The following is a 22592-nucleotide window of genomic DNA, read 5'->3' on the forward strand; positions in this document are numbered from 1 at the left end:
GTTGGAAAAGCTATTGGTACATATATTAATTACACGTAGAATATAATCGCATAAAATGTTTTCGTAAATTAAAGCAATGTTATATATGAACAATTGTTGTTTGATAGTCTAAAAGAACGCACGTGCACAAATGAACTTCCAAGAAAATGTAAACTTGCTTGCCCAGTTATGCTGCAGCTTCACTAAACTGACTAGTGTTGAGAAGCATCATCACGACAGCTCCATTGTATCTCTTAGACATTTTTGTTAATTTTTTGTCATTCAATTTTTTCATTTTATTCCATCTGATCGATGACCAAAAATTGAAAAGAATATGTAAGAAGTAAAAATGAGTGTGTCAATAATATTATCCTAACCACGTACTAATACAAGGTGTGACTTGCTTGAAAATGTGGGACAAATAGTTGTACAATTGACATTTAATTTATTGAGAGGAGGCCAAATACCAATTTAGTTTTGGACGATACTATCAAACATATCAATGTTATTTACATGCAGTGGCGGACATACATTAGGACCAAGGTGGTCTCTTACCCGTAGTTTGAGAAATATACATGTGGAGGTCTTCTAACGACTCTTCAAATATTTGGTATGAGTTCATTTTGTGCTCACTAAGTGTTTGATGTAATACCTAGCTAGGCATAGCTCAACACCACTCAACATATTGCGTCGAAAGCACTCGATAAATCCTCTCAACAACACTTATTAGATTGATTTAGCATATGCCAATATCTATTCACATGAGTGCAACACGGTTCGGCTAACAACAACAACCACATCAAGTGTTTGACAAAATACCTCAGTGAATAAATTAAATTTTTTTACTCACTTTTTTCTCTATTTATACTAAAAAATTTGGACTTTAACATTAAAATTCTCCAATATTCGAATTCTAAATCCGTCATGGTTTACATGTGTAGTATGATTATTCTAGTCTATGGATTGGTATCCACTATCAAATAATATTTCTCCCTTTTGTTGCTTTTATGTGTTTAGTTGGTTTTTATTATTTGTTAACCTAATTTCTACAATCCACGCTAGCACAACCTTGAGAGTTGAAAGAGATGGAGGAAGCCACAGTCCTCCTCAGAGCTTAATTATCGGTGACATTCCGAACAAATAATACAATTCAAAAAATTTACATAAATTATATAATTAGTTTGAAATATCGTTTTTTTAACAGATCTCGTTTCATATTAGTTTTCTTACATTATATACGGGAATCGATATGTATTGGATACCGATCGTTGTGAAGTCATGAACAAGCAATTAAATAATATACCTAACCGATTTACACGTACGAATAATAAATGTTTTTCATCAAACAATTAGCTGGAATATCAGTAGACGACTGATATTTACAGTGTATGTTGCTGTGCAACATTTACGTTCTTCTGCCCAGGGATTTAATGATGAAACATCGCTGTAAAACTGCCACTGTTATATTAGAAAAACGAGTAATTAAAAAGAACAACAGAAAGCATTATCAGAAGGCAAACTCACGAGCTGATGTGGAATAATCAATCACTGCTTCAGAGGCTTCAGAGCTACCCACAGATATATATATATATATATATATACATATATATATATACATATATATATATATACATAGCACATCGCCCAGGAGAGTGGATCTTGTAAACCTTATATGTGTATTCCTATCTCTACCTAGCACGAGGCTTTTTGGGAGCTTACTGGCTTCGGGTTCCATTGAAACTTTGAAGTTAAGTGAGTTCGTGCGAGAGCAATCCCAGGATGGATGACCCACTAGGAAGTTCTGGTGTGAGTTCCCAAAAACAAAACCGTGAGGGCGTGGTCAGGTCTCAAAGCAGACAATATCGTGCTACGGTGGTGAAGCGAGCCCGGGATGTGGTGGACCCCAGGCCAGGATGTGACAATTCGGTATCAGAGCCAATCCTTTGCCGGAAGTGTGCTAACGAGGTCGTCGGGCCCCTAAGGAGGGTGGATTGTAACATCTCACATTGTTCAGGGGATTGGATCCTGTAAGCCTTATATATATATTCTCATCTATACCTAGCACGGGATGGGTGATCCATTGGGAAGTTCTTATGTGAGTTCCCTGAAACAAAACCGTGAGGGCGTGGTCGGGGCCCAAAGCGGATAATATAGTGCTACGGTAGAGTCGAGCCTAGGATGTGACAAATGGCATCCCAGGATGAGTGATCCATTAGGAAGTTCTCGTGTGAGTTCCCTGAAACAAAACCGTAAGGGCGTGGTCAGGTCCCAAAGCAGACAATATTGTGCTACAGTGGAGTTGAGCCCAGCATGTGACAATTTGGTATCAGAGCCAATCATTGGCCGGAAGTGTGCCGACGAGGACGTCGGGCCCCTAAGGGGGATGAATGGTAACATCCCACATCGCCCAAGGAAGTGGATCTTGTAAGCCTTATATGTATATTCTCATCTCTACCTAACACTAGGCATTTTGGGAGCTCACTGGCTTCGGGTTCCATTGGAACTTTGAAGTTAAGTGAGTTCGCAAAAGCAATTCCAGGATGGGTGAGCCATTGGGAAGTTCTCGTGTGAGTTCCCAAAAACAAAACCATGAGGGCGTGGTCGGGGCCCAAAGCGAACAATATCGTGCTACGGTGGAGTTGAGCCCGGGATGTGACAAATGGTGAGAAGTCTAAGTTATATTGAACTTAGTACTATGATCTAGTGGTATTCCTCTTCACTTGTAAATGAAATGTTTTAGGTTCGATTTTCACAAAAGGCGAAATTGAATCACATTATTATGACAATTCCATTGTAAAACTTAGCCCACTCCTGCACTATCTCAGTGTAGATACTATTGTTTATTAAAAAATATTTCGAGTTTTCTCTTCTAATCTTGTGATGAGATCACATTACCACAGTTACTTATTTGAATTGGGCTTTGATAGACACTTTTCATTCCAAATTTGGTGATTGAGAAAAGCAAACCTGTTGACGGCCCAAAGGTTTAAATATTTGGGTTATACTCCAAATAAGCCCATCAACTATTTTCATCACCCAACAAAGGCTACGTTCTGGAGGTTAACCACGTTGTTTTCGAGTCAAAATCTTGTTCTCCAGGGCAGCTAGTCCGACGTACTGCTCGTTATATGTGCATTTGGGGTTCAGTTTGTAACGCTGTAAGAAATCCAACCATGGGGAATTGTAAGAAATTGAACTACGAGGAACGTTAGGTACCAAAGACAAAGTAAAAACAAGGAGATGTCGTTCGTTTCAACAAAGCTTGTGGCATTCTTCCGGCGATCCTAGAGTTTTCCTACCATTAGCATTGGAGTGACACATTCCGTGCCTTTCAAGAACGTTAGTCTGCAACGAAGAGGTCCCATATTGGCAAACTCCATGCGAGTCTTTTGTGACTACGTATCAGAGCAACAAAAACAGGTGAAGGCCTTTCAAAGCCTCTGAAGCAAATAGCAACATCAAAGACAAAAGTCAAGTCTTCTTGCTGTCGTGCTCCACGTCCTAGTACTAAACAAACTCTTTGCCCCAACTTTCCAAGAAGTCACAGTGGAGTCAACGATGGTGGTGATGTTGAGTGACATTTTTCCCCCTCAACATATGTAATAGATTTTCCTTGTATTGTCAAGGTTATCTAAAATCTCTTAAGTTTCGACAAATTGTGTTAGTTTTCTAATCGCTTCGAGCGAGGAGAGGGTAGGCTTCTTTGAAGTTATATTTTCCGCACTGACAAAGAGCATCTACTTATTGGCCAATAAGATACATGTCACAATTTGACGCAAATCATATTACAAAGAGATAAGGCAACATCATATATTCATCTCTATGTACACAGCAAAAGATGGCTCAACTGTTTTCTGTTTTCCTTCTCATTCAATTGGATGTATGACTACCTTTCCAGTGGCCCGATTTGTTTCAAGGTAAGAGAAAGCCTCCACAAGCTTGGAGAAGGGGAAGGGCCCTTTGGGGTCTATCACTGGCTTCACCTTCCCACTCTCCAAGTACGGGTTTAGTTTCTTCAGAACTGCTCCGTTGGAAGTAACTACGAATCTGAAACCCGGAGGTGTTACTGCACCTGTTAAGGCCACTACACTGCCCCCTTCTTTCACCACCTTCACTGCTTTGTCACATTGACCTGCCATTATAATAAAGGGGAGAAGAAGTCGCTTTTGGATAGGTTCAAAACGAGCAATCAAACTCAAAAACAATAGCTAAGGTGGATGATTGGTCAGTGTACTTAAAACAACAGCAAGAACTACAAGGACTAATCGTAATAGTGGCTATCATTTTTCATTTGAAAGAACAGAAAATTGTAATTCTAGATAGAACACTCATCCACTGCAATTAAAAACACCTTGTTGTTATGGAAACTCTTACCAATAGCATCATAGACGACATCAAATTTTTCCGGCAATTCTTCCAAGTTCTCCTTAGTGTAGTCGATCGCTAAATCAGCACCCAAGCTCTTCAATAACTCCAGCTTTCCAGTGCTTGAAGTGGCTGCTATTCGTGAAGCTCCAAATACATGTTTTGCTAGCTGTTTCGAGTTTGAACCAACAATTGTGACTCAAAAGGGAAAAACAAAAGCATGAAACATATGATTTTGTCAAGCAATGCTTTCAGTTTGCAATCATGGGCGAAAGAGAATGAATTGGTACCTGAATCACCAGGCTTCCAACTCCACCAGCACCATTCAGAACAAGCAAAGATTTACCGGCAGAAAACCCGGTCTTTTCAAGACCCTCATAAGCTGTCTCGATTGCAAGAGGAAGTGAAGCAGCCTGAGCAAAATCCAAATTCTTAGGCTTTGGTGCCAGTAATCTCTCTTCAACAGCAGTGTACTCTGCAAGAGAGCCAGATTGTTTAGGCCCTTCCAAAGCTTTCTCATGTATGTCTCCATACACTTCATCCCCCTCTTTAAAGTCCTTCACTTTACTGCCAACCTTCACCACCACGCCGGCAACATCATAGCCTGGAACAGTCTGCAGGGAAACAAAATAAACTAACGCTGGGGTTTGTTGTGCCATTCGATGAAGCTGACGCAAGCGGTATCATATAGGAAATCAAGAGAAAAGTACTATTTTTTTTTTCAGTTAGGGGTGAATGATTTTTTATTTTGCGAGGATTGAAATTTATAAGTTTCGCAAATGAGTATTCCATCAACTACCTTCAAGTCAGACAAAATTTCTTCATTTCTTCCTTCGGCATACCTCGCGTATAGTAGAGTTATCGAAATTCAATTAACCCTAAACACAAACCAGCCCCATATACACAATTTTAACAAAAAATTTGTAGTCCCACATTCTCTACTATGATTCTTTGCGTAAAATGTTCACTTGTTTGTCAAACTTAATTATCCAAATTCAAATTTAGACACATTTTCTCAGCATTCAAACAGAGCCAAATGAAAGAAAACCCAAACCAAGAAACCGAAATTACCGGAAGAGGAGAATCAGTGTTCTTGAACTTGCCCTGCCTCCTCTTGAAGTCAACCGGGTTGAGAGCCGCAGCGACAACCTTAACCAGAACCTGGTCCTCCAGCAACTCAGGAACCGCAACCTTGGTGTCGAACTTCAAAACATCAACACCCCCGTATTCCCCATAAACCCACGCCTTCATCTCCGACGGCAGAACCGTGACCTTTGACTCCTCAGCCGAAGCAGGGGCAGACTGGGAACTAGCAGACACTCTCAGAGCGGGAAAACCAGCTGAAAGCTTGGATCTTTGGGTGGTCGAGCTTTTGGGAACTGCGATTCTGTTGTTATTTTCCCGGAAAGTGAAGGAAAATCTGGGAGAAATTTGGTTTGGGGATGTGAGTTTAGAAGCAGTGGCGGTGAGAGCGGCGGTGGTGGTTAACATGGTTGTTTCCGACCTCAACCTTAAACTGCTTATCTCTTTCTCTTCCGCTTCGTATGGCCACGTTTTTAAACTTGCTTTTATGTCCGTACTGGAGTGGGACAGAGTCAGGATAAAGTGTGGTCGGGAGCAGATTTTTAATATACAGTCTGCCAATAGCGTTGCTCCAAATCGGAAGCGTGAAAGTACGGAAGGCGCGACACGGGAACGCGACTTGTGGGAAAAAATTAAAACACGTGGACGGCAGGGATACCTCGTGATGGGATTGGAGATCGACGGCCAGGAACTCAGTACGGGTAAAGCATAACCCTTTTTTACTTCGGAGTTCGTAAGGAGCTGTGACGACCGCGGATTTCTATTTAGTCATATTTTCGCTCTTTCTCTCTGTCGCATTCGTAGGTTGTCGGAGGTAATTTACACGATCCTAGTTTCTCTTACGTTATACTTCGATGAATCGTTTGTTTTTCGATTTTTCTTTTTTTTTTTGTATTTTTGTTGGAAAATTTATGATTTTGTTAGATTGTAGTGTGTTTCTGACCACCGTAGAGCGATTAATTTTCCGATCCGTCGTTTAACATAGATATTCTCTGATATGCTTTGTGAATCGGAAGATGTCCTTGGAAATTTGTGATTAATCTTGTCAGCTTACAATTTACAATTAGTTTCTGCTAGAACGTTTGATAGCATTCTGTAATATTTGTTTTGTTGTTGAAAAACTAGAAGAAAGTAGGATTTGATGAAGCTCATCTTCTCGGAAAAACAGATAATTAAAGTAAATTAGGGGTCTTTATTCTAATTTTTAGTTTCATGTTTGACTTTTCGAATTTCATATTGCGATAAAAAGCGAAGCTTGATAATTCTTTTTCTATGTTACGGTTATGGCTTGCAATTCTACATGTAATGTACAACTGTGTTTCTTGAACGGTAGGTTGTGCTGCAATGGCTGAAGCGAAACAAGGATTGAGGAAACCAGTATTCACCAAGGTAGCCCAGCTCCGCCCAGGTACTTCTGGGCACACTCTGATGGTAAAGGTTGTTAATACTAAGATGGTGTTACAGAAGGGTCGTGCCGATGACCGTCAAGCACGCCAAACGCGAATTGCTGAATGCTTGGTTGGTGATGAAACCGGATTGATTATCTTCACAGCTAGAAACGATCAAGGTGTGTATTTCAAGTTTACTTTTTACTCTCACCGGTGGACACAAAATCTATGCTCAGCGGTTGCTGGATCAAAATCCAGTGACCCTTAATCAAAACCCGTAAAGTAGTTTTTTTTTTTTTTTCTTTCTGAATAATATCAGAGGTTGGATTTGAATCTAATGGTTGGTAGGCATGGACTTTCGTGGTCATGGGCGAGTTAGAGATCATGACTTATATATGTGTGTGGGGTACGTATATGTGTGTTAAAATGTGACTACTCCAATTTCCCCTCATGTCGAGGGTTTGCAGCCTTTTTTAATATTCTTGATGGTTGCTGTTCAATATTGTTATTTCGTTTATTCTTGGTTCTAGTTTCTAAACCTTGAGTCTAGTTCTTTATAGTTTAGCAGGTCTTAGACTTTCGGTTCCCGGTAATTAGATTGGCCAGTGATTGCTTGCATCACTCTTAGATCAGTTTTCAGCTGATGTTTGATGATGAATAAGGAAGTTTAGTGGTGTTAAATAAATTCACATGCGGGTCAATGCCGGAGTCCCTTAATTAGTCAAACAAGATGATATCTTGTGAAAATAGTGCTTTTGATCCTAGGTAACAATATTTTAAATGTGGGATGAGAATACCAGTGTTTGTAAGCTGGATTAACTGTAAATTGGGTTCCAAACCACAGGCGTAGTTTTGGTTGAATTGTTCCGGAGCAATTTGTCTTCTTAGTATTATACATGAGGTAGACGGATATGCTCACGGATACTATTCTGTGAGCAATTATTTTGCTTAAATGTCATAGTATAGTTTTTTGCTTCCACTCTTAGCTTGTCACGTCTTCATCTTCTGAGGTTTTCGGTATTGAATTGCAATTTACTAAATATGCTAGAATTATGTACATGATTTACTTTGATCCTTTGATATGCTTATTAGATGTTGTCCTTAATTTCTGAGTTTGTTCAATAAGGCATGATGCGTACGACTTCTGCATGTTATAATGCCTGTCCATGCATATCTTGTTTCCTACTGGTGAGCAATGGTTTGGAATCATGGAATTCTAAACGCTCCCCTGTGGATGATGGTTTGTTTTGTCAAATTATATTTCGAAATATGAATCATATACTCAATCTTTGTGTTGTCTTAATAATAAAGAATGTGAATGATCAACCTTCCTGTAATTCTGATTATGGGTGAGCTTGTATTCAAAACCTAGGCTCTGTGATTGGAATGTGCCAGTTTTATCTTCTTTTTTGGGTTCTAGGTCTAAATTATTTCAAGAGTAAAACTTCATTTAAAGCCTTAACACAGCTCACTTCAAGAAAGCTCCTTTAATGGAGCCAGGGAGGTAAATCTAGACCTAAGATAAAGCAACAAATAACAGTGCATGAAGGTGGCTACCGGGCCACTGAAAGAAATGACATCTAGGAAACTGAGAAAAAATCTTAAAAATTAGGAATATCAACACATATTTCTCAAAAGTGTGATCCAGTGTGAACAGTATTGAACCCTCTATAAATTTTTGCTAGGCGTACTTGAGAATTGATCTGTTAATGTGTATATTGTATCACCACTCTTTTTGATTTTGCCTCGGCGTTGTGTGTGGTATACATTATCCGTTATTAATTGATGTCATGATGGTGTTGTGTAGTGGACTTGATGCAAGAAGGTTCTACCATAACCCTGCGGAATGCCAAGATTGACATGTTTAAAGGATCAATGAGACTTGCTGTGGACAAGTGGGGCCGTGTTGAAGTTGCTGAACCTGCCAGTTTCATGGTTAAGGAAGATAACAACCTCTCCCTGGTTGAATATGAACTTGTCCAAGTTTTTGAACAGTAACTTGTTTGGATGGGGTTCGGTTCTCTACCTTGTCTTAACCGAAAAATAAAAACAACCCTAAGAAAAATGTTCTGTGCTGATATGGGGCATCTAATCTCCAAAATGTTCTCGGAAGTTCACTTTTAGGAAGAAGAAATCTTGAAACTGGTTCTACCCGAGTCTTTTCTTACGTTTGCAGCTAATCGTGATGGAGCTTTGGTTGGATTGCCAATTAGATGGCGATGGCTGTAAGTTTGTGAACATGAGGGAACTGGCTTTCTCTGTTTTACTATCTATTTACATTTGGAAAAGTAAATATGAGATTAATGTTATGGAATATGTCTAATACTTTTTGTAACCTTGTATGGCTTTGCTGCGTTATTTCTGCATTATTTCGTATGTTTTAATTCGTGTATATGGGATTAATGATATTGTTATTTGTGAAAGTTCTTTAAAACATGAGAAATGCTAAGGAGAATCAAAAGTGAAACTCTCCATGTACTCTGACATTTCACAATTTAACGTAAATTCTCGTATCAATATTACAAAACATTTTAAAACATGAGGTGGTAGAAAGTTCATGGAGAGTCCTACTTTTTAGAGTCCTCTTTGCATGTCTCAACACGAGCTCTAAAGGCATTGGTTTAGTCCTTATGATCTGTACAAGTTATAAAACATGCTGGATTTCCAACAATGAATGAAACATGGCAGAAAATATGTTCCTTAAATGGTGGGGGATTTTGTTGTTTTGAACTGTAATTGCTTATCTCACCATGTAGAAATTTAACTTGCACTTGCAGTTTGTCAACTTCTGATGTTATTTTAAGTCACGTATTAATTTTTTGTTACATCGGATTGAATTGAATCTGAGGAAAATCCCGGCCCACCTTTTGGCACATGTTAATTATTTTGATTCTCGACTTCTCGTGTTTACCAACTCATATTCCAGATTCCTGACTACCTAGTGTTTAATCATAGCATGTTACTTGAAACAGGATCGAACCTGAGCCTATATTATGCCATGTTTTCAAACACGGGAAATAAAAAAATCATGTAACTCCTACTCTACAATTCGTGATGCAACATACAAAATATCAAGAATTAGATTATTAAGGGGGAGTAGTTGATCGCATTCCAATTTCCTATGCTCCCTTATTTCTGACTTCTCCGATTCATTTCTTCTTCAATTTCGACAAAGTTCTCGTTGTGCTTAGCGAATCACGTTTTTGGTAATGCTTAATTGTATTCTTTTTATTTGGGGAGGCAGTTGAGTTGAGGCCAGGCATGAGTCACACTGTCACAACACATCACATGATTAGCATTAAACTAATGTTTACCAAACACTTGGGCAATCAGAAGCAGGTGGATCAAACATTAAACATATCATTAACCTAACATAAACTTAGTTAAAGTTTCTTAATAATCCATCCATTGGATGACAAAATTATAAAATAGTTCCAAATAGAAGAAACCATGAGAAAATCTTATCCAGAGTCTGATATAATTCTGCAGAGCGTTGGAGTTGTACCTGCCCTACAAATACAACTAGAAGCCAGTGGTTTTTGAAGATAGAACAAGATTCGATGATTACAAATAAGTGGGGAATGGGTTGCCCTACACTTTTGGGGGATGTCCTATTCCTACTGATCGGAAAGGGTTGCCTTTGCCTCAGTGGAACTTCGGCTCCATTCCACATTCCAACTAACTCCATTCCATCTAGTAATGAGAGGACCACTCACATCCACATGACCCATAAAAGTAGGGCTACCATATGACGACATGAGTGTGTGTGCATGGCATTACGATTGACTGACGTCACGCATGCAAATATATTTGTGAGTTTTTGGAAGATTTAGGGGGTGAGTTTTGATATGCGATGATCTTTGGAGATTTGTCCATTGTTGTCTAGTTCTTACTCTTGGTCTTTGTAGTTCTCGTTCTTGATTTCGATTGTGGTCTTGTTAAGAGCACGAGAAGGATATTGCCGCTCACAATTTACAATTTTGATTTATAATTATTTGACAAACATAATATATTACATAGGACCCTTCTCACGAATAACAGACATTTTCTTTTCCGCTTGATTAAGCTTACCTAACTTCTTCGGGATCGATCTTCTATTAATTCTTTCAATTTTGGACTTGCACTGAGTGCGTTTGGATCGAATATAAAGTCATTGCCTTACTGGGTGTGTGCTAATTGATTATGGTCTGGCGCAGAGAGAAAGAGAGAGACAGTGTGTGGTATTGCGCCTATGTTTATATATTCTATTTCTCTTCTCTTTAGACCAAAGTTATAGGTGGGCTTCATTTTTTAATCTCTCAACGGATCATTTGGCACTTTGAAGTCACACAGATTTCTTAAATTCATCATTCTTATTGAAGAAATTAAAAAGCCACACTCTCAGGAGCTCGTCTGGTCTTTAGCAAACCGTAAGGTAGTAAATTAAGTTCATGCAAAAACAAATCTTCATAATTCCTATATGTTAAGCAAACCTCCGCAAAGGAGTAGGATTATCTCCTTTCTTTTTTTCCCTCCCCTTCCCTTTCCTCCTATTTGAACGGACACGGTTAAGTCACGTCAACATTTCCTAGTCCGCAAACCTAATATCTTACTTTTTCATAACCATAATATATCCATTCAGACCCCATTTCGTAATTTTCATTCTATGTTCACCTGAGTGAAAATTAGGTCTCCAAACTATTTTTTTCACAAAAATCAGTTATTGAATTATAAAAATCTAGCAATTTTACACTAAGGGGAGGGAAAGTTCGGCAAAGCCACACAATAGGAAGCCTAATTTGGTATCGAATTCGCCATCCACAAGATTCGAACATAAGACTTTTCACTTTCAAGTGAAAAGGAATACCACAGACCATAGTACTGAGAGGCAAATTCAAAGCTACTATATTCAATTTTCTGTCAATTTAAATCACATTACTTGCATGTGATACACATTGGAATGTAGATTGGTAATTTTACATAGAAAAAAAAAGAGTGTATAGAGTTAACTTTGGAGGGTAAATTAGACGTTAAATTTGCAACATATATGAAATGTTTAGGGCTTATAGGTGAGGAAATAACGTTATTATACTTTAAAGTGTGTGAAGTGACTTAAGTCGACAAAAAATTGGATAAAATCACCTTGAATATAATAATATGATGAAATTAGCAATTTTTATAGGAATCTAATTTTCACTGAGGTGATAGTTCAGTCACTAAATCGACACTTCACACTATATAACTATCAAAATATACTTGTTGGAACGCACAAAAAGTAAAAGATAGCTACCGTATCTCTATATATTGCATTAAACTATCAAATTTAGGTTTTAATTGGTATTTTTGGCAATTTGATGCGAGTTTTCTCCGACCCTCGTTCTCGTTGTGCTTGTAAACATGCCGTATAGAGATCAGTTGTCAAATTGCTTTCTTTATGAGCAGAAAAAGGTTGCTTCGTTTCTGAGATCACTGTACTAGTGGAATCAGATCATGAAGAGAGAGAGAGATAAAGGGTCCATACATGCCATGAGTAAGAAATTTTTTATAGCAAGGCAGCATGATCACGCTATTACTCATTACTAACTCACAAATAAATAAATCATTCACTGTATTTTACTTAAACAAGTTTATATTCCTCACATTTTAGGGTAGGTGACAAATTTTGGATGTCACAACATTTGTGGCCTATAGTGTGGGGCAAAATGTATAAGGTGATGAATGCAATGTTCCTCTCGTATATACAATACTCGTGGCCACCATTTTTTCACATTCTTCTAACCCAAATTACCGGTTTAAGAACAGTATGTAACGTTTCAATTTTTATGAGAGCTTCTAACTAACCACGTAATCAAACTTTTCACACTGTAGTCTCATATATGATGCCATCATGATGTCAGTTTTTTGACATTTGCTTTGGTCAATCTGTTAATTAGTGGCTGAACAAAAGCTTGGCCTTGGATCCATAAACCGTCGTTTGAAATGGGCATAAGCTTTTGTTTTCAGTCAAGCCTCGAGACGGCATCAATATTAGCCTCGAGACGGCATCGTTTAAAGTAACGTCTTTTTCAGTATAGCTTGAATTTGCAGAAGAAGAGAAGAGCAACTCTCAGAGACACTCTCCTTAAAAATAATATGATTATATATGTGGGCGCAGAGCAGGTACTGAAGTAGTTGGGTAGTATAGGTCTTACTTGAAATGACTGCCACTTTGACTTCAAATCCCATTTCCATGACTTGTTTCCTCTGCTGAAAATGCTGTCCATGTGAGAGCACATGATGATCGGGCCAAGACTTTGGATTCGAGAACAAATTTCTATTCATGAAGCTGCTCTCCGCAGTCCCTACTTAACAATGGATCAAATAGTTTATAGACAAAAATAATCGTCAAGAATTAATTAATCTTCTCCGGAACTATCTAAAATTGTCAGCCACAGTGTGAAAATTAGAAAAATGTTTCTGTACTTGGTCGGCAGTTTTATTTTATAGGATTATATATCACTTGACAGCAGGAGAAAGGTCAATTAAAAATGATATCACTTTCACTCGAATGTCTGTCCGATCCATGGGCATGACATGTGGATCATGATTGACGGTAGGTTCTATAGAACTAGGGTTTTTCTGTCTTTATATTGTTTTTGCTTAAAAAGTATAAAGTAATGCATGCTAATCTGGGGTTTGAACAGAACGTGGAATATGCCCCAAACCCTACTGTATATTCAAAAAGTCGTATTCAGTATACGATTCTTCTGTACTATTAGACAATGTGAACGCAGGTATATTAAGGGGTTGTTCTCCCTTTTTCTCATTTTCCTACTAGCTATTTATAACATAGAGAGATAAATGCAAGAATATTGTGGTTTATCTTTTCATCACGAGGAAGATATATAGACACAAAAGATCAAAACTCTACTCATAGAAAGAAAGACCCTCAGCGATTCGAGATATTGATTCGTGACGTAGGACAGATATCATATACCATTATTTTTAGGGGAGAGAAATGCAGAAGCAAAGGATGTATGTCTGTAATCATAATGCAGGAACGGGAAGCAAATGAATATTTGTATATGTATTTCTCTACATCTCTCAAATCAAACACCGACGGAGACTTTGATCAAATAGGTAAATAATTTTGACGGAATAAAAAAGAAAAATAACAATTTCAGGTGGAATCTGGCCATAAATAATTAGAAACCAGATGGGGTTATGTATGAAAAGTCATATGGGGCAGAAGAAGTAGATACAGTACAAGTCACATGGATTAAAGTTGGCCCAGTTCTATTTCCGGATGGACTGAAATCAGATTTGGAAACCCTATTGTGTTCTGTAGGCACCAAAACAAGGATCACCACATGCATCTACTGGCTATTGATGAACTTCGTTGCAGTATGCTGCAAGACAGAAAACACGAAAAGCATTAATGGGTTAAAAGAATTTGCAAGTGCTAGAATTAGTCGTGTTACGCATGTATGAGTGACCTATGTAAATTCTTAATTTATTAATTCACTAGGTATATACAACCAGAATCAATCTATAGATCATGATATATAAATTGACTTTGAAAGAAAGATAAATAAACAAATCGTATGTTATAAGCACGTCACATTGTATGAGCTGATTAATGTATGCTTCATAGATTAATCCATACGCATTTACAAATTAAAGTCATACTAAAAAAAGTAAATTTTTCTTTGACCAAAAGAAAAAGTAATGTAATTTTTTAGGTTAAGTGAAGAGTAATACTACAGTTACCACCTATTTGTACTATCATACAATCTCTAATAAAGGTATGATCCGCCAACGCATGTAAGTCTCATCTCTACTAAATAGATGATACAAATGATGGTACAACTATATGGTAAAAATAGTCTGCATATCTTCCTAAAGATATATGTTTAGTGAAAAGTTAAAACATTCCTAAAGATTATGTTCTCTATAAGTCTATATCTTCCTCTCTCTGCCAGTCTAAGTTTACATATACTTTTTTTTTTTTTCAAGCAACTACTTTCATTAAAAATAAAACACACTAAAGAGGTAAGTTCAAACACAATCCATAAATACCTTCTGTGCAGGTTTAAAAGAGCTGATTTCTCCCTCTTTATGGGGATTTTCGACACCATATGTGCGGCCACACCTCCTTGTGCCGCTGTGACTTCGTCGCTGATTACATGATCACAATTACGATATTTCTTTGAGTGTATGTTCTTCCTGAGATTTGAACTTAAGCCTCGTTCAAAAAAGTAGAGTAGGAATGCATTGCATTTTCATGTCGATGATGGGTGCATGCAACCTATACCGTTCTAAAGCCAAACATACCATGTTCATACAATCGAATAGTACTACAAATGTTAATCATGCAAACAAACATTCAGTCTAACTCTCTTCCACTACTTGAAGTTTCTTCCTTACCTTTAAATTTATTTTCCTTGCTTTTTATACGTAAGTGAACAAAAGCACTCTATAGCATCTTAGCTCCATTCCGCATATACTTTTGGAGAAGCTAGTATTCTCTACTCTTTCTTTATATTAATATGTTTTATTAGGTATTATTTATTTGTTTTCATATTTTTGGGGGCTTTTCAATATTATAAATGTAGCTAGATAGCACTAAAATTGATTTGACATTAGATTATGAAAGCACATGATTTTTGTAGGGTTGAGAATGAGTCTTACATTGATGGAAAGAGAAACTTTGCAAGATTTATAAAAAGTTTGGCTACTCCCCATATGGCCAATTGATTTTATAGTGAAATCTCAACTTTCTTGGTGGTATCAGAGTAGGTTGGCCCATGAGTGAAGTCCAACGTCCATGCGTGCTTCATGTATCCACGTCACGTGTTAGTTTGAAAAGCCGTCACACGTGAATGTGCATATTGAGAAAGAATCACATATTAATGCGAGGTCTGTTACACATAAGAAGACGTGTTGAGAAAGAATTTCCCATTAATGGGAGGAGAGCCCTTACAAGAGTTTATACGAAGTTAAACTACTTCCAATATTGCTAATTAATTTTACAATAGAACCTCGATTTTTTTCAAAAAATATATATAACATGACATAATTCGACAACGCAATTTTGTCACGCATGTTCGATCTATAACAATTAAAAGGTACAAGGACTTATCTTTAAAGAACCTTGAAATTTATTAATGGGTCCCTATATATTCTGATGCAGTCTCATTTGTCAAAAAATCCTAGTACCACGTCAAGATCAGAGAAAAATCTTCATTGTTTCACACAACATAATTTGGAAAGCCTGTGTCCTTGCCCATGTCTGATTCTTCATGTTTGTGTTTTGCTCATGAAATACGAATAATTTTAATTAATTATGAAGCGTGCGGAAGATGCATGATAATTAACTATATATAAAGCGACACAATCATATGATTTGGTGATCACGTACATCATTGAACACACATGCCGAATATTAATTAGGATTAGTCAAGATTACAAACTAATTATTTGAGATATTGATTCGCAAGCGATTATGAGTTTACTCCAAGTTCCTCACTTATGTGTCCCTTTTTTTTTCTTTTTTCTTTTTTTGTGAGATTACACTTAGGGTGCGTTTGTTGCACCGGACTACCTTGGACTGGACTAGCTTCAAGGACTAAGCTGGACTACCTTAGACTAGATTAAGCTGGACTAACTTAGTGAAGTGTTTGGTGCAATGTCGGACTAGGAGCAAAATAATGACAAAAAAAAAAAAAAAAAAAAAACCATGATCTGTAACAAAATATTCTCATCTAATGAAAGTGAACCCCAACGTGAAAGTTTCTGCAGAATTATCCCAGAAAAAGCAAAACTACTAAAATCATTCAATTTGCTCAACCACTCCAAATTGCTCAAAAGCTCTAATATCCCAGAAAAATCAAATCCTTCAATTTGGTATTTCACAGACAACTCACAAATCCAACCCAATTCACATAATCATTTTCCTGATACATGAGAGTTCATCTCCTTCATAAGTCCTCTGTTTATTTTCTGCTCAAGTAGTTACTTGAAGATTTGTAGTCGAATAGCTCTTCAATAACAACAACAAATTCCTTCTCGACCTTCCATCAAATACTTTGAAATCCTCCGCAGTTGTAATCCTTCGAGACAAAACGCAGAGTGCCCAACCCATAACCGTTTATCCTGTTCAAAATTCAGAAACCCAATTAGGGATTCCACTTGGAAGGAAAAACGAATCCCAGAAAAATCGATTTAAAAACCCAGAAAAATCAATTCGAAAAACCAGAAAAAGGGAAAATACTTGCAAATCAAGTCTTGCAGACTTGGACTTTTTAGATTCGTTTGAATCGTTTCTGTCAAACCCAGGTGCAGACTTGGGGATTCTTGCAGACCTGGAAATTCTTGCAGACTTGGAGATCTTCTGGACAGACGAGAGGGAGGTGGGGAGAGAGACAGTGGGAGGGCAAGTTCTCAGGCTTGGGGCAAGGCGAAGCGAGGGAAGAGGGGAAACGGGACTAGCAATCCCCTCCTTTCCGGGGGCTCTCGCTAAGCCCAGCTAACGAAGGATTTAGTTGGCACGAGTCCGACTTATTCCCATTAAACTCAATCCCAGCTTGCACCAAACACAGAATAATAATCCTACCCAAATAGTCCAGTCCAGTGAAACTTAAGGTAGCCAAACAAACACGCCCTTATAGGTTTGTCTCTTTTTCCTCAAAACAAATAAATATGATGTGCGTCATATATACATTGGTGAATTATTCTCTGAGAATTTAAGCTTTGAGGTTAGCAGTTGTCTAACATGTTTTGTTAAGTTAAAAGTAAAAACAAATTGATTATCAAATGACTTTTTAAGTTTTGATAAGACTCATGGTAAGTTAACCGCAATGTTCCAAAAATTGGCCTAGTCGGACGCCTAAGCGCTAGGTGGTGGCCAGACGTAGGGATTAAGCCATAATCGAGAGGAAAATCGAGAAAGGGATTAGGCGGACGCTGAGGCGGCTCTAGGCGGCCTAGACAAGTGATTAGGCATCTTAGGCAATTTATTCTGATTATTTTATAATTCGAAATCATTTTTTTCCTGCTTTTCAATCTTGAGAAATGATGAATGGAGAGTTATAGTTTTTGCACTTTTTAGTTCCAACGAAGAAGAAGAGATCGTGGAAGAAGAACGAAGAGTTTCTCTCTCTCATTCCCAACCCGACCAGTCGACCTCCCAACTTTCACCAATTTTTTGTTTTGTTTTTGTAACTATTGTCCAATTAAGCTGTGCCACCTTGCTTGCTAGTTAACATGGGCTGATTGTCTGGCGCCCCTGCTTACCTTCTATGTGACCCACTTTGCCAATGTTTTTTAGATCACGCATTTGATACTGTTATTTCTCTTAAAATTCTATAAATTCATACAAGTCTCGAAAAATATTCTTTAAAGTACTACGGACTTATAATCACTTGTACTGTGGATTCGTAATCACTTAGATTTTCATATCATACAATCACTAACTTAGGCTCCTAAATGTCCGACTACCATCTAGTGATTTTTAGAACAATGGTTGAACCTCGTTATAGCTAAGACTTGTTAACAAATTAGTTCAATCATCCCCGATCGTAATCGATCCAAAACACATTTCAAGTGGTAATTCACGCAATCATGTGATATTGCAAGCGAACAAGTTAGAGAATTCTCTTCCGCAATTCCGAATACAACCCTATCACTCTCGCTGAAACTACAAAACCTGCCAAAGCTCACGAGCCTTGGCACTGTCCATGATATAATGCAGCTCGTGTTGAATCAATTCTAATAATGCATGCCTTCCCGTTAGGAAAAAGAGGGATCACGAAAAGATTCCGGATTAGAGAACAAAAACTTAAGCGGCTAAACGCGTCAAAAATCTGTCTTAACAGCGACCCCCCGCCAATCCCACTTTGCCACCTGTGATCTACACGGTTTTAAGGGTTGCCACATCATCAGTGCACTCACTCTTTGTGCTCTTTTGCTAAAGAGTCAGAGCTCGGTTTGCGGCCTTGGACTCGTGGACTGATTGACGTGGCCTTTTCTGACGTCGGTTAGTTCACTTAATTAAAAAGATTTCCATGATACGAATATATTATTATCGTGTTTTCTGTTAATGTTGTAAATTCATATATGTCGTCGTAATATCGACTCTATTATTGTATTTTACGAGTCGCTCTCTTAATTAAGATTAGATTACAAACTATGAAAAATAAGAAAAATTGAATCGAGACATATTAGGGCAGCTCCAAGCTAACAAGTATTCCATCTTTGCAAGGAACATTTATCGTACGCAGCCTTATCATTACTTTGTAAATAGACTGTATCTACGACTCAAATCGTGATCTTTCAATCACAAATGAGCAATTTTTCCATTATGCGAAGACTCACCCTCCATTCTGCAATGATCGAAATGAGAATGTTTGTTGTACGCAACCTTATCTATTCCTTTGCATAATAATTGTTTTCACAACCCAAATTAAAAAATGAAAAATAAATTATAAAATACAAGACTAAAGCAATCCATGACTTACTGAATTATTATATTTTTGGTTTCAGAAGTGGGGGTCAAATTCTGTATTGTCGTAGCTCTTGTATTTTTAGTTTTAGACAAAAACTTTCGTGATTCTTCTGAATAAACATTTTAATATTGTTGACGCGTTGTACATTTTTATATGTTATTTAAAGACAAAATTCTAGAATGTTTATTGACTGCCCTTTGATTCAAATCTAATTAGAGTGGATTTTTATTGATTACAGCTAGATTTTCTCTTAATTGGGAAATTAAAGTTGCACTAGTCTTTTTCTTTCATAAAATTTCTTGGACAATTTAAGAGGAGGATATAAAGGTTTCAAGACTTCCAAATTGAAGTCATACCATAAGATTTTCTAATTAATTTGCTTCATTTTGATTTTTAGGTACTAAATTTTATAATTTTGTGGTGTTCATCTTAAATTGAATATCAATTGTTTTTTCTACATTGTGGCAAATTGAACAATTTAATAAAAATCAACGCGTAAATTACTAATCTTGATTCACTTGGATATTAGGTTTTCTTGTTCTAGCAAATCACATGAAGTGTAGTGACAAGATCACACCGTTATAAGTAAGCATCAAACTCATCAAAATACATTAGAACATGAAACCTCCGCAAGAGAGAGTGAGAGTGAGAGAGAGATCAAAAGTCTAAATACACAATAAAATTTTTAGCGTGTTCAGAATAAATATACTACGACATATGTTATTACATAAATGAAGAAACATTTCATTATACTTGTACAATAATATATGGTGGACCGCCTCGTATTTAAGGCATATTGAAAAACTCTCCAAACCCACATACTTTCTCACTCACTCGCTCACTCCCTCCTCTTTCTTCGACACCAATATATATACCTGCTTAAAACCCAACAAATGCACCAAAATTCTCAACCCTCGCTCTCTCAGACTCTCTCACATAATCTTCCCCGCACCCAATAAATAAAAATAAAAAATAAAGAAAAACAAAAATGCAGCAGCACACACAACTCTGCCTTGTGACTCCCCTCTCTCTGTTCTTTATCTTCTTCTCGTCTCTCAATGTAAGCCATCTAAATTTCTACCCAGTAACAGTAATCCAATTTTTTTATTTATTTCGTACCGTTTATGAATTAATTCATACTATTGATTAATTTTTGTACTGCATTGTTTCTGGCTACTTTAATTTTACTTGTTCCGACCGATTTGGCATTGTTATGACACAATGCAGGTTGCTATCGCCGCCGCAGGCGGCAGCTCTGGTGCAACCGAAAACCCATTTTCGCCAAAGGCCTATCTGGTTCGTTACTGGAACAAAGAGGTCCAGAACGATGCTGAGAAGCCATCGTTTTTGCTCTCGAAGGCCTCACCATTGGACGCGGTGGGCTCGGCGGCCTTCGCGAAGCTAGCGGCTCAGAACGGCCTCTCGACTCGGCTGCCTGAGTTCTGCTCCGCAGCCAATCTTCTCTGCTTCCCCGATTTGGCACAGAGCCTAGAAAAGCACGACAAGGACGCGAATTTCGCGGTCTATTCAGACAAAAACTTCACCAATTACGGCACCGATCGGCTTGCCGGAGTCGACTCGTTCAAAAACTACTCGCTCGGCGAGAACCTCCCAGTCGACTCGTTCCGGCGGTACAGCCGCGACTCGGTCAACCACAAGGACCAGTTCACCAGCTACGCCAACGACGGGAACGTGGTGGACCAGAGCTTCAACGGCTACGCCGCCGGAGCCACCGGCGGCGCCGGCGATTTCAAGAAGTACGCCGACTCGGTGAACGTTCCCCACCTCGGATTCAACTCGTACTCGGACGATTCAAACGGCCGGTCCCACGGGTTCACGGGCTACAGTGAGAACGCCAACGCTGGCGACCAATCGTTCACTAGCTACTCCAAAAACGGCAATGGGGCCCCGAACGAGTTCACGGGCTACGGAACTAACGCCAATGTCGTCGGGTCCGGGTTCACGGCTTACGGCCAATCCGGGAACGGAGCAAACGACAAGTTCAATAATTACGGAAACGACCAGAATAATCCGGCGAACAATTTCAAGAGCTACGGCGACGGAGGCAATGCCGGAGTCGAGACATTCACCAGCTACAGAGAAAGAGCCAATGTCGGCGACGACTCGTTTCAGTCGTACGCCAAGAACTCCAACGGCGAGAAGATGGATTTCACGAGTTACGGCAAGTCGTTCAATATCGGGTCGGATAAGTTCACCGGGTACGGGAAGGGAGCGAGGGGGCAGGATATCGGGTTCAAGATCTACGGCGTGAACACGACTTTCAAGGACTACGCCAAGAAGGAGACCGTAAGTTTCAAAAGCTACACCAAGGCCGGCGCCGGCTCCGTAAAAGCGGTGCCGGCTAGCGGCAGTATGGTGAAAAAATGGGTGGAGCCGGGCAAATTCTTCCGGGAGTCGATGCTCAAGAAAGGAGTCGTGATGCCAATGCCCGACATTCAAGATAAAATGCCCAAAAGGTCGTTTCTGCCCCGGACAATTCTCTCCAAATTACCATTTGCCACTTCCAAAATCGCCGCCCTCAAGCAAATCTTCCACGCGGCGGATAACTCGACGATGGAGAAGATCATCGTCGACGCCCTGCAGGAATGCGAGCGAGCCCCCAGCGCCGGCGAGACGAAGCGCTGCGTCGGGTCCGCGGAGGACATGATTGACTTCGCCACCACCATCCTCGGCCGAAACATCGTCGTCCGGAGCACCGAGAACGTCAACGGGGCGAAGCACGACGTGATGATCGGATCGGTGAAGGGAATCAACGGCGGGAAAGTCACGCAGTCGGTGTCGTGCCACCAGAGCTTGTTCCCTTACCTACTCTATTACTGTCACTCTGTTCCAAAAGTTCGGGTATACGAAGCGGATCTTCTGGACCCGGTTTCGAACGCCAAGATCAACCACGGTGTTGCCATCTGTCACTTGGACACGTCTGCCTGGAGTCCGACTCATGGGTCTTTTTTGGCATTGGGCTCGGGTCCCGGTCGGATCGAAGTCTGCCACTGGATCTTCCAGAATGATATGACTTGGACTATTGCTGACTGATGATGATGATGATGACGTGGAGGGTTAGCCCGTTTGGTTAATTTGGGTTCGAACCTGTGGCTAAGAAAGGTTAGCCCCATGGCTCGACCTCGAGTTTTTTTTTTACTTTTTTTTTTATTTTTTTTTATTTTTACATTTGGAATATGTCTTGATTATGATATATGATCCTTGATAAATGTTTATGTGTTGCTTCCCCAATAATTGGAAGCCAAATTAATGGAGCAATGGGTTTAATCAATATGTTATTACTAATTGTTTA

General features: G+C 38.8%; 3 protein-coding genes across 3 annotated transcripts; 2 read left to right on the forward strand and 1 right to left on the reverse strand.

The window, feature by feature from the left end:
• Nucleotides 1-3678: 3678 nt before the first annotated feature.
• LOC137737777 (2-methylene-furan-3-one reductase-like) lies at nt 3679-5888 on the reverse strand. Its single transcript, XM_068477329.1, has 4 exons — nt 5416-5888; nt 4635-4958; nt 4354-4513; nt 3679-4111 (listed from the first exon to the last, which is right to left on the reverse strand). Exons 1-4 carry the CDS (start codon nt 5833-5835, stop codon nt 3846-3848), a joined length of 1170 nt encoding a protein of 389 aa, XP_068333430.1. The 5' UTR covers nt 5836-5888; the 3' UTR covers nt 3679-3845.
• Nucleotides 5889-6128: 240 nt separating this feature from the next.
• On the forward strand, nt 6129-9173 carry LOC137737079 (uncharacterized protein At4g28440-like). The gene is made up of 3 exons (XM_068476441.1): nt 6129-6241; nt 6761-6994; nt 8623-9173. Exons 2-3 carry the CDS (start codon nt 6772-6774, stop codon nt 8811-8813), a joined length of 414 nt encoding a protein of 137 aa, XP_068332542.1. The 5' UTR covers nt 6129-6241; nt 6761-6771; the 3' UTR covers nt 8814-9173.
• Nucleotides 9174-20040: 10867 nt separating this feature from the next.
• On the forward strand, nt 20041-22592 carry LOC137737625 (polygalacturonase 1 beta-like protein 3). The gene is made up of 2 exons (XM_068477161.1): nt 20041-20339; nt 20507-22592. Exons 1-2 carry the CDS (start codon nt 20268-20270, stop codon nt 22331-22333), a joined length of 1899 nt encoding a protein of 632 aa, XP_068333262.1. The 5' UTR covers nt 20041-20267; the 3' UTR covers nt 22334-22592.

This window comes from Pyrus communis, chromosome 6 (assembly GCF_963583255.1).
Source record: "Pyrus communis chromosome 6, drPyrComm1.1, whole genome shotgun sequence".
In the NCBI taxonomy this organism is placed as follows: Eukaryota; Viridiplantae; Streptophyta; class Magnoliopsida; order Rosales; family Rosaceae; genus Pyrus; species Pyrus communis.

Bases quoted from the DNA above. Each gene is read 5' to 3' on its own strand.
- LOC137737625 (XM_068477161.1), top strand. From the start codon at position 20,268: ATGCAGCAGCACACACAACTCTGCCTTGTGACTCCCCTCTCTCTGTTC. The intron at 20,340-20,506 runs GTAAGCCATCTA...GACACAATGCAG, and splicing joins TCTTCTTCTCGTCTCTCAAT to GTTGCTATCGCCGCCGCAGG.
- LOC137737777 (XM_068477329.1), bottom strand. From the start codon at position 5,835: ATGTTAACCACCACCGCCGCTCTCACCGCCACTGCTTCTAAACTCACA. The intron at 4,959-5,415 runs GTAATTTCGGTT...GTTTCCCTGCAG, and splicing joins ACACTGATTCTCCTCTTCCG to ACTGTTCCAGGCTATGATGT. The intron at 4,112-4,353 runs GTAAGAGTTTCC...TTATAATGGCAG, and splicing joins TGTCGTCTATGATGCTATTG to GTCAATGTGACAAAGCAGTG.
- LOC137737079 (XM_068476441.1), top strand. From the start codon at position 6,772: ATGGCTGAAGCGAAACAAGGATTGAGGAAACCAGTATTCACCAAGGTA. The intron at 6,995-8,622 runs GTGTGTATTTCA...GGTGTTGTGTAG, and splicing joins CACAGCTAGAAACGATCAAG to TGGACTTGATGCAAGAAGGT.